Here is a 12,046-nt window from a genome sequence, read left to right on the forward strand (position 1 = left end):
TTACTAGGGCAAGTGAAGTGTCCAAAGGCTTCTTCAGTGATTTTTTGATGCTTACTCCTGCCATATCCCTTCCTCCACTGCCACCCATTCCCTGCTGAAAACCACAGCTCTGATTACTTTCCAACTACCACTTCAGTGATCACGCATCATGGCTTTCCACAGAGTTATGCCCCAAATGAATAAAATTATATCCAGACAGAACATGAAAATTAAGGCCTTCATTTATACTTTCCTCTCTTTTTAATTATCATTTCATGATACCATGAGCTGCCAAAAATTTTTCTCATTAAGGTGGGTTACCTGGTCAACTTTTATCTTCTTAGAATCTTGGAAAAATGGCCATTTTTTCTTAGAGTTGTTTTTAATTATAGGACCATAGCTATTAATTATCAGGTCAGTTCCTCCCTGGAGAAATAAAATGAGAAAATAGAAATACTACAGATTTCAGTTTATTATACGTAGTATACAAAATTTTTAAATGTTAAAAAGCCATCAGGGACATTATTATTTCTTCTTTTACACAAGCAGTACCCCCACAAATTCAGGGTATTTGTCAGTGATCAAAAAGATATAATAGATTTAATCTTCAGAGATCTATATGCTGAAGTATTTGGGATGAAGTATAATAATTCCAAAAACTATTTCCAAATGTTACATCAAACAAAAATACATAGGAATATGTATGACAAGGCATTTACAATTATTTGTACATTCATTACATCACTCTTTTAACCTTTCCACATATCTGAAAAACGGGAAGTTTTGGGAAGCAGTTGGGAAGAAAAAACCGTGGACCTGCACATGCTCAACAAAATGGCAATAAATGGAGGAAACAGAGAGACCTGACTTATCTGCTTAATACAGGTCCCTACTCCAAAAAGGCCTCTTTTCACTTAATATTCTCTCTCTTTTTCCCCCATGTCCTCCTCCCCATGCTGCTTCTCCAAATCCTTTCTCACGCCCAAGGTAGTTCCAAGGTAGTAAAAAGAGAACCCCAATGTGCTTTAGTACTTTTTATGCTTATCTGGAAGTTTTAGGTTCCAGTGTTCTAGGTTAACTGGAAATAAGTGGAATGGCTTACATTGGTATCAGAAAATAAAAGCTAAATCAAGTTGCAAACAATAAAGACAACAGGAGTAACAAAAATCAAGCCATTATTATTATTATTTTTAAAGATTTTATTTATTTATTTGACAGAGAGAGATCACAAGTAGGCAAAGAGGCAGGCAGAGAGAGAGGAGGAAGCAGGCTCCCTGCTGAGCAGAGAGCCCGATGCGGGGCTCGATCCCAGGACGCTGGGATCATGACCTGAGCCGAAGGCAGAGGCTTAACCCACTGAGCCACCCAGGTGCCCCAAGTCATTATTATTTAATCATAATATATATAGTATATTACACTGTACTAGATTTGAGTAGCTTGCACTTGTTAAATATAACTATATTAAATTTAATAGCAGGGGCAACTGGGTGGCTCAGTCGGTTAAGCATCTGTCTTCAACTCAGGTCATAATCCCAGAGTCCTGGGACTGAGCCCTCCATCAGACTCCGTGCTCAGCGGGGAGAGCCGCTTCTCCCTCTGCCTACTGCTCCCCCTGCTTGAGCTAGCTCTCTTGGACAAATAAATTCTTTAAAAAAATTTAGTACCAAAACCGCCTGAAATTTTGTTGTATTTCTGTTATTCTAAATTTTAGGGAAGGGTTGGAGAGGAAGGATTTAGACCAGGATTTGTCAAGCTTCCTCTGTAAAGGGCTAGATAGTAAATATTTTAGATTTTGCAGGCCTCATATGGCCTACATCTCATTCTCTCTTTTATTTTTGTCCTTCAAAGTACCCTTTAAAAAGGTGAGAAATATTCTTAGCTCATATAAAAACAGGCTATGGGCTGGCCTGGGATGGGCTATAGTTTGTGGATACCTCATTTATACCACATTGGTTGCAAGAGCTATTATAATAATGCACACTATCTAATGTTGCAATGTGACCAAAAATAATTTTCATTTGGTGTTCCTAATGCTTATCTCTGTACTATTATTACATATAGTAGGACATGAAGTAACATCATCCAATTACACTTCTTTCTTGTATCCAACTTCCTCAGGCCATAAAAGGAAGGATCTTGAAACATCTATTTAGATAGACCATATTTTTAAAAATATAGTTTATACCTGGAATGTTCTAATGTCCACGGCAGTTAAAAAAAATCAAATGAAGTATGAAAATGGATTAATGAAAAAATTGCCCACTGAGTAAATAATTGTAGTAAATTATTGTAGTAAATATAGACTAATGACCCTCTGTCCTTATCTAAAACATGTTAGCTCCACATAATCCCATCTAATTGCATTTATGCTATTTTTTCATTTTTTTCCCCTCTATCTCTTTAATCTTTTATTTCTTTATCTTTTATCCATCCCTATCTTTATCTCCCCATATATTTTATGTAAGGAAGGATCTGGGTGAAACTGTTTTGTATTTCCTCAAGTAGAATATGGATGTAATATGTTCAACATACGATTTTTTAGTAAGCAAATCTCACATATCAAGGGAAGATGAACGGAGGGAAGGATTACACAGCAGATCAGTATCTCAGCTCACAGTACCTTTGCATCAATGAAGCTGTTTGGCATTATCATTGGCATTAAGGATTCTTCATTTTCTACAACTCCCCCCAGGTTCTTTCCAGCTTCATTTCCACCGGCTAGGGAGGTACTGGTGCGAGATGACGGCTGAGTTCCATTCTGTGCCGTCTTGGAAGCAGATGATTTCCTGAAATATTGCAAGCAAAGGAAATCTTCCAATTTTATAGGAGATCTGGACAAATGTACCAAATTTGGCCTATAATCGCGACTTTACAAACAGTGAAGTTCTTCAATACTTATTTCTCAAATACCTTTAAAAACTGAGTCTTAGATTTTTACCTCAAACTCACTCCCGCAAACTTTTATGATTTGAGGAAACGTCTTTCTTTTAGCCCCAATATTTGCTTACAGAAAATTATTTTTTACACTTACTAAAAACCTTAATATTTACAAAGTACTATTAATTATTACTGTTATTTATTTCACATTTACACAGAAATTATAATTTTAAGATTTACGTGTTCTCTCTCAAGTCTGCCTGAATGTCACACTAACATAACAACTCACTTGCCAGTTAATGATGGCAAATTTACAGTAGCACTTCTGCAAGATTTAAACACTAGAACAATGTACATAAATATTTTATTTGTACAGAAAGATTTTATAAAAATATTCTTCAAGTGAGAAACTTGTACAGCAAAACTAAGCCAGTTAAATAAACAAAAAGATGTTAGAATTCTTTAACATAGTATGTTTCCTGAGTATGTTTTTATACACAAGTACCATACAGAAAGAATAAATCTCAATAGTCAATACTAATGCAGGGAGTCTAGTGATAAGGATTATCTGAAAATAGTGTGTTTCTGACCTTGTATTAAATACAGCAAACAACCTTAAAATAAATGAAAGCAAGAGCCAAAATATAAAAGGTCAGAATTAGACAAACTTACTAAATGCTGAGAATTTAGCTGAAGTCAAACTACAAATGAGACCGCTTAACAGAGTTTCCAGAGGACAAATCCCTAGTTATCACATTTATTTTAACCCCATGTCTAGAGAATCCCAAACATATGTCCTACGGAAATAAGGGAGGAGCTCTCGACAGAAGGCTGCTTAGATATGAAAATATTCCAGACAGTAAGAAATCTCTTCAATCAGCGTAAGCATCAGACTAAGTGTGCCATTTTAAGAAAGAAACCAAAGGATATACTTTGTACTTCTCAAAATAAAAAGGAAATGAAGAAACTAGGGCCTCATTTAAGAACATTTTATTGGCACAGTAATTTTTTCAAATGGAAAAGTGAGCACATCTCTATAGCAATTAAGAACTCAAGTAACATTATTTTAAAATGGAAAATGCCAGTTATTCTAGAAGGCACTTGATTTCAATTTGCTTCTCATAGTTACTGTAATTTAAACGTTTTTTTAACCACCTCAGCATGGCTAGCAATGGAAACACACCTGGCTTTACTTCGGTATATCAGAATGAGAACACAGATGAGGATGCAGGTCAAGGCTATGCCAACGCCTACAGCAATGCCAGTCATTGATTTTTGGTCCAGATGGTAGTAGCCTGAATAAACTAGAAACAGAAACACATTAACTCAGTATCAATCACAAAAAATAAATGATCCCATTTAAGTCTAAGATAGCTGTTTGCTTTTCTATAATTTTTCTACCTGTCCTGGGAGAATTTTTTACTGTATCTGTGTCTAAGCAGAAAAGACACATATTACTCTTTTTATCAGTCATCCCAAAGATCAGTTATATTCCCATATTGAAGATTCCAAATATGAGTTCTAAATACCATATTACTGTATTAAACATGAACATCAGTTAATAACTTTTAATGCTAAAAGGCACAAAGTACAGATGTTCCTTGAACCAAAGGGCAGCTGTCATGTCATGCTACCTTAAAAGCAGATCTGCATATTAAAGATGAGTTTCCTGTGTCCGTATCTGCATTTACACAGCAGTGCTCCTCTAACTTTAATGTGCACACGACCACTAGGGGATCTGTTAAAATACAGATTCTGATTCACTATGTCTGGGGTGGGGCCTATGATTGTGCACATCTAACAAGCACTTGGGTAATACTCATGCTGCTCGTCCCTAGACACTCTGAACAGCAGGTATTTGAGAAGTGACTATGAGCCTTGTTCTCCTTTTCCCATGATAAGGGAGCTGCCACTGCTACCTCACTGCAATGCTTAAACCTGTCTGCCTTGCCTTTCTCTTTCTTTCTCCTTCCCTGTTTCTCTCTTCTCTCAAAACCCCCTACACACACACACACACACACAGAGCACGCACTGAGGCACTGAATGACTATCCTCTGAGGAGCTATAAGCCCTTAATCCTGTTGAGTTCAGCTGGCAATTCCTCCATTTAAAGCTCCCAGGGACCTCCCCCTGAAGAGAAGGAAAGGAAGGGGTCTTGACCTGTACCACGGGGGTGGGTCCTGGCTTCCTTCGGGACAGGACAGTTGCCCTGGAATGAGGGTGGCTCTTTAAAGACACTACTTCCAACTGCTCTTTGGACAGAGAACTTTCTCTCCAGAAAGGCTGTTTTTCTGTGGTAACAACTCTTAATGAAAACCATGCTCTGCTTGAACACCACAACCAACACTGCTGTTTATTTCCATGGAACCTCCCTGGAAGCCTCCTGCCGTCAGTTTTTGGACCCTGTGGCTCGTCTGTCTGGGAAGAGGAGTAACTGGGACACAGTGGTCTGAAACGGAGCTGATTCGGAGGTAAGTCTGTTTCCCTGTAAAGTGCCAGGAACAGCCTGTAGCCCCACAGCATCCGGACAGCACCACTGGCGACGATTCAAGAAACCAAGTGCAGGGATGCGTCTGCCGTGGGGAGAGAAGCAGTACAGTGCAGGAGAGCGGAAGGAACACTGATCTAAGAAAGATCAGTGAGGACGGCATACAGACCTTTGGCATCAGCTGAATCCAAACGCTTGGGCCTCTGATTAGATTCAGAGGTTTCCTTTGGAAGAACTGCCAGCTCCACAGAATTTGAAAAGGGTCCTTCTCCCACCTCATTGGATGCGGATATCTTGACAATGTACACGTTTCCTGCCACCAGGTTTTCTAACAGAGCCATGGTTATTGCTCCTATAAATAGATCAATTACTAATTAAGTAAACCTTATCTTTATTCATTCTTTCAAACACACCATCATGACCCTTTATTTAATAAATATTCTTCTGGGGGCACCTGGGTGGCTCAGTGGGTTAAAGCCTCTGCCTTCGTCTCAGGTCATGATCCCAGGGTCCTGGGATCAAGCCCCGCATCAGGCTCCCTGCTCAGCGGGGAGCCTGCTTCCCTTCCTCTCTCTCTGCCTGTCTCTCTGCCTACTTGTGATCTCTGTCAAATAAATAAATAAAATCTTAAAAAAAAATAAATATTCTTCTGATTATAAAAGGAATACCATGTTCATGGCAGCTGAAAAAAAATGTGTTAACTACTTATGGTAATCAGTGTGACCAATGATCTTGTTCTTAAATTAGAAACAACACAATTATTTTTGAAAGTATGAATATACTTTCAAACAATAATGGCCCATCATTATCTAAAATTTCTTGAAAATAAATAGAAAGGAAAATGCCAATGTTATAGAGGAACCTCAGAGTGTTGAAGATCTGGACCTCTGATTAACTACCAATACTACCACCTGTAATCTGCCCAGAACCTACTTCTCTCCAAAGTCACCATCACCAGAATTTATATATGATATTTGGTATCAAAGGCATTTTCTCTGTTGGCATGATGGCTAAGAAGGATTCCTATGTGTGTACTGCTATTCCTTGAGGGGTCTTTCTGCTCTTGGTTCTGCCATAGTCCTGAAGTACTTTTCTTACAAAAGAGACTCCCATCCCAGGAATGAACTCTAATGTTAAGAACGCAGGTGTAACAGAATTCAACCACAAAGTTATTCTGGCATGGACTCCATTCATGAGTCGATATTCACAGGGAGCCTAGCTTCCCTCAGGTGACATCATCTCCTTTTTTCCCCGACTCAGAGCATCCTTGCAATAGCTTTGAAGAACTTACGATAGCTTGTAGCAGTCCTCTCCAGGCCAGACTGGACTATTCTCTTACACTTGCTAGCATATATTTCACTATGCAGTGAAATGTGGGGTAATCTCAGAGCTCAGGTCATGATTCAGAGGCCACCTGGGAGGTCACATGGTGTAAGGCATCTCAACCAAGCAGCTACGTGAGGGCTGAACATGGCTTGTTTTCATGTTCTCTGGTTTCAGCTTGGCCTGAAGAGAGTGTGAGCTACTTGAGTACACAGCTGTCAAATAAACAAACTGACCCTTACTTAGAATCAGGAAGAATGTTTGTACAGTTACCGTGTTCTCAGACAGGTGAATTATTAAAAATCAAAGATGTATTGTGATGTGTTACAGTTAACTAGAAGGAAGAACATTTCAATTTCCTCACAGTAGATACATAAATAAACTGAGTTTCCATTTTAGCATAGAATACTTCACATTCAATTTTCAAAAATGCTTGGCAAAAACCAGTCCCTACCTGAAACTGAAAGTCTTTTCATTTTGAAAAGATCTTATTTATTTGAGAAAGAAAGAGTGAGCACAGAGAGGGAGTGAGAGGGAGCAGCAGGATCCCTACTGAGCAGAGAGCCTGATGATGCAGGGCTCCATCCCAGAAGTCCAAGATCATGACCTGAGCCGAAGGCAGAAATCTAACTAATGAGCCAACTAAGGCGCCTCAAAAAATTTCTTAAGTTTTATAAGCAGATGAGTTGTGTGGATGTGTGCAAATGCTCCCCTTCCTTTCACAGTCTTCTTTCACACAAAAAAGGGAAACGAACACTTTGGCTCCTCTATGAGGAAAAAAAAAAAGCAGTTCACTCAAAGCAGTTCCCAAACACTAAAGTGATCTGCCTGTCCTTCTATTCACTCAGCATGCTATCTCAATTTCACTTACTGTGTTGATGCCAGCCCCCTGCCTTTCATAAGTGTCTGAATCTTCAGCTATTTTAGGAGTTTCAGAAACCAGACAGAATAATAGCCTCAGTGTTGGATCAATGCTGATCAAATGCTGGCATGCTACCAACAAAGTAATTTGTGACTTGGGGCACATTACTGAACTTTAATTTCCTCATGGGGGCAATAATTCCCACCTCATATAGTTATTAGAAAGGATTAAATAAACTACCATTGGCAAGTCTCCGACATAAGTATATATACTCAATGAAAGTGAGTCTTCCTCCTCACCTCTGACTCTCCCTTCTTCCTCTTCTGAAGGACAGAAATTTTTTTCACATTTGAACAGCTTAAGGTGGCTGACATAATGCTTGGACAAGATAATTCTCAGGAAATGCCAACTGAACTTATATTAAAATATGAGCTATCTGTCACCAAAGGAGTATTCATTGAGGATAAAAAAGCACAGGGTTAAGATTCTGAGGTTGGAGAAGTGCTCCAGAATGCGGTCTTAGAATTCATTTCTGTCTACATTCTGGAAGTGATTGTTTTCCAGTTCCAAAGTCTTGAAAATCATCCACTTAGTTATACCACTAGAATACCTTTCCATACCTCTCCCATGAACTTAACACTCCCACTGCTTAATCAACCTCTCTACTTGGATATCTAGGACACATCTCAAATTTAACATGTTAAAAACTAAACCTTCGATTTCCCCCGTCAATTCAGCTTTTTTTTTCCCCCTTACACTTCTCATCAATCTGCAGCAAACCTTGTAGGCCATTCTTTCAAACTGTGTTCTACTAGCTTCTTTTACCTTCCTTGTTATCACTCTTGTCCAAATGCCCACTAGCTCTCATGTGGACACCCGTATATTCAGTGGTCTCTCAACTTCTACACTTACCAACTTATAATCAGTTTTTCAGGTAGTTGATAAAGTAATCCTTTTAAAATGTAAATCTGATCAAAAGTCTCCAGTGTCTTTCATCTCTCTTAGAATACAATCTGTGGTCTAAAAACTCTGTCCTTGGTTTCCTTCCCACTGATTTCCTACTGTTTGTACTTCCCCTCACTCTAGCCTCCCTGGCATTCTTGTTGTTCCTCTAACATGCAAGCATACTTCCGTTTCAGGGCCTTTGCACATCCTCCAATATTCACATGGCTCTATTTAGATGTCATTTCTTCCAAGAGGGCTTAACCTTACTACCTCCATCACTCTGTCTCTCACCACCCCACCCCCCAGCTTTCTTAATATCATTTATAACACTACCTGAATATCTACATGTTTGTATATTACTGGTGATACAAGCATCAATGGGGAAGGAACACTGTTTTGTTCACTGTGGTACTGCCAATGCCTAGAAAAAAGCCTGGCACACAGTAATCACTCAATCATTCATTTAATGAATGAGTGTGTTCCTACTATTGGTATTCTGATTTACCTGGCGAATGTTGAGTTAAATTCCTTTACTGAAGGACTTTAATATCTAATGTACATCTCTAATAGGAGGAAATGGCATATTTATTTAGGCTAAGTTTAGTCATATCACTTTTTTTTTTTTTTTAAAGGAGAGTCTTTACAACTGTGAGAAACTCATGCTATGAGGACCAGAGTTCAGGAATTGCTGTAGTATACAGGGCATGATTGTACATAGTGCCTTTTAGATTTTAAAATAATTGGCTAGTTTGTGCTAATTTACTACATATCAGGAAGGTAAAGACTGTTAATTTCTGATTCACTTCAAATTACATACAAGTATAATTTCATGTCACATCACTGCTCAACCATTTTAACCATGCATGCTTTTAGCCACAGATACTATCTGGTCATCAGGAACATTTTTAAAATGCTTTACCTTATTCCATTTGGCAATAAATATGTAAATTAATTATACACATAAATATGTGTTAGCAAAACATGTATAGAAGATTAGTAGATACATAGAAAAGAAATACTGATATTCTCCCTCTTCTTCTTTCCTCATCTTTTTCTACACTTTTACCTTTTCCAAAAGTTGCCATAATTAGACATTAAAGACCATTTTACATTTTATTTTTTTCTTTAAATGCCATGATGTATTTTTTTGCTTTTGGTTTAAAAATGAGTGACTCAAGGGGCATCTGTCTTGTTCATTTGGGGTTTTGACTTTGGGGTTTGATTTTGGGGTTGTGAGTTCAAGCTCCACACTGGGTGTAGAGATTACTTAGACATAAAATCTTAAAAATAAAAATAAATGTGGGTGACTCAAATCCTTTATGTTTTTTATTCTCAAAAAAAAAAAAAACAAACCAACAAAACCTCAACTATTTTTACCTATATCGTTCACTTTGTCCTCTATGAAGTACTAACATTAGCCATAAAAAAGGACACATACAAGATGGTATAGTTTTTTGCTGAGAATTTTTCTTAAAATCACAAAAGTAGGATAATAACAAAAATAGATTTTTTTTTCCCCTTTCATGTATGATGACATAGGTAGAAATTCTTATAGGGGTGTAAAAACCTGCAATTACAATCCATTTCATTACTGGGTCATCAATGAGGCAAAATGATGTTTTCTGAGCCTTGTCTGAAACTGACAAATGAATGCATTAAAAGGAACCAAAACAAAATACTGTTTCTTTTTAAGCAGGTACAAATGAAGAGCTAAAGGGAAGAAGCACTCATGTGATAAATCAGGTTAGTTGGGGTCAAAGGTGTCAATAAATCATTTTGGAATTAACTAAAAGTGAATTGTACATTTTAAGAATATTGTGGTAGTCTGTAAGACTAATAGTTGCAAATAAATCATACCTCCATCTATCCACACCCCTGGGCAGTCCTCTCCCACACTAACTCTGGGTTTCCCTACCTGATTTGCTTTGCCCAGGGGGACATCAGCAAAGTGATACAAGCAGAGGCTTGCAAAGCTTTGTATGTGCAACCTCTCCCTGTCTTCCTGACATTGGAACTCGCTCTTGCTGTTTTTGAGCTACTCACACTCTGCTGAAACCATGAGATGATTTTAGTCTCATGAGTGACCTCAGGAGAGACCAAGAGAAGTATCCAGCTGACCCCAGTCCAAAGTGCTGACTCACAGCACTGTGAGAAAATACCATGGCTAATTTTTAAAGTGGTTTGTTAGGTAACAATAGGTAACTGATACAAATATAAAATTGTATTGCTGGCAAGTACTTATTACTTTCAAGTCTGTTCAGTCACTAAGAAAGTATTACTTGGTAGAGATTCTGCATAATAAAAAACATGAATATAGGACTATTAAAATTCCAACAAAAGTCACCATGTGTTTTACAACTGCATAGAGAGTTTTATATTATGTCCATATCTTTAAAGTTCATCCTAATGAGGTAAATATTCCTTTTAAAAGGTGAACTATAGGTACAAATGTCTAGTGCTGTAAAAGTGTTTAGAATATGTAGGTGGCCAAAAAATTACCCTCTTGAAATCCTTCTAAAGCTTTTAATTGCTTAGCAAACTGTTCTTTTCCCAGCATGCATGTTTGAAGTAAGTACTTAAGTGGGACCCTGATATTCAAGTGGGCCAATTTATTTGTATGTGGACCATTTTAGTGCAAAGTCTGCTCCCTCAAAGCAGATCTTCATCCAGCATTTGCTACTCCACTACAAGACACAGCACCATGGAAATCTAGTAGTCATCTATAACAATCCTTCTTTTCTTGCTTTCTTTCTTTCTCTACTTAAGCTACTATCATTTGACCATCCTCTTCTTTCTATCTCAATCCTCAATATCCTAATCCAGGCAGATAGTTCTGGGTCACTACAGTCACATCTTAGATTCTACATTATTCTGACCCATCCCTCCTGCACCAAACCCATTCCAGTCACAATAGTCAAGAGTGATCTTCCTGGAATGTGAATCAGATGCTCATGCTTAAAACATGGTGATGGTTTCCCAATGCGTTGCTAGTAAAACCCAAATCCTTTATAATTTGTTACTTCCTAAATTCAAAACAAACTCAAGATCCTTCTTTCTGTTTGTTTCCTTATCATCAGTAATCTTACTTTTCATCCTCTTGGATACTTTATGCTCATATTTACCTTCTCGGTGTAGGACCTGCCACTCTCCTGCAATCCAGGCCTTCCTGGAAGCGTACAAGATGGTGTAGCGTGTCACCACGGTCTCTGGGCCATCAGGTGGTTTCCAAGAAACCAGAGCAGTGTCATCTTCTATCAACGTCACTTTTACTCCAACTGGTGGGCCTGCCGGTGCTGCGCACACATGGGAGGAAATACTGTGTTACCAGGATTAAGCGGTGATAAACACTCAAATACCTGGCTAATAGACTGAAAACTCAGGGAAAAGAGTGTGAAAAACTAGAAACCACTATCAAAACATCTCAGAATCACAGCTTTTACAGATCATTAATGGTAAGAGTAAAACACTATTTTTTCGTCTTTTTCTGAGAGCTAATTTCATTTTTATAATGTTTAAAACATAAAAAGGGGGGGGATGGTAGGTTCCTGGATGGAGAATTACTAAGTCAAATT

The 12,046-nt window shown here is 38.1% G+C and overlaps 1 protein-coding gene across 1 annotated transcript in view; it reads right to left on the bottom strand.

Moving 5' to 3' along the window:
* PRTG (protogenin) overlaps window positions 1–12,046 on the bottom strand; it is a 126,225-nt gene that overhangs the window by 10,346 nt on the left and 103,833 nt on the right. Inside the window, exons 15-19 of the mRNA XM_047738356.1 lie at window positions 11,597–11,767; window positions 5,514–5,696; window positions 4,040–4,160; window positions 2,600–2,765; window positions 301–405 (exon numbers count right to left, since the gene is read on the bottom strand). Of these exons, the coding sequence (XP_047594312.1) occupies window positions 301–405; window positions 2,600–2,765; window positions 4,040–4,160; window positions 5,514–5,696; window positions 11,597–11,767 (746 nt within the window). The remainder of the gene's footprint in view (window positions 1–300; window positions 406–2,599; window positions 2,766–4,039; window positions 4,161–5,513; window positions 5,697–11,596; window positions 11,768–12,046) is intronic.

Source organism: Lutra lutra, chromosome 7 (genome assembly GCF_902655055.1).
Source record: "Lutra lutra chromosome 7, mLutLut1.2, whole genome shotgun sequence".
NCBI classification, from domain to species: Eukaryota; Metazoa; Chordata; class Mammalia; order Carnivora; family Mustelidae; genus Lutra; species Lutra lutra.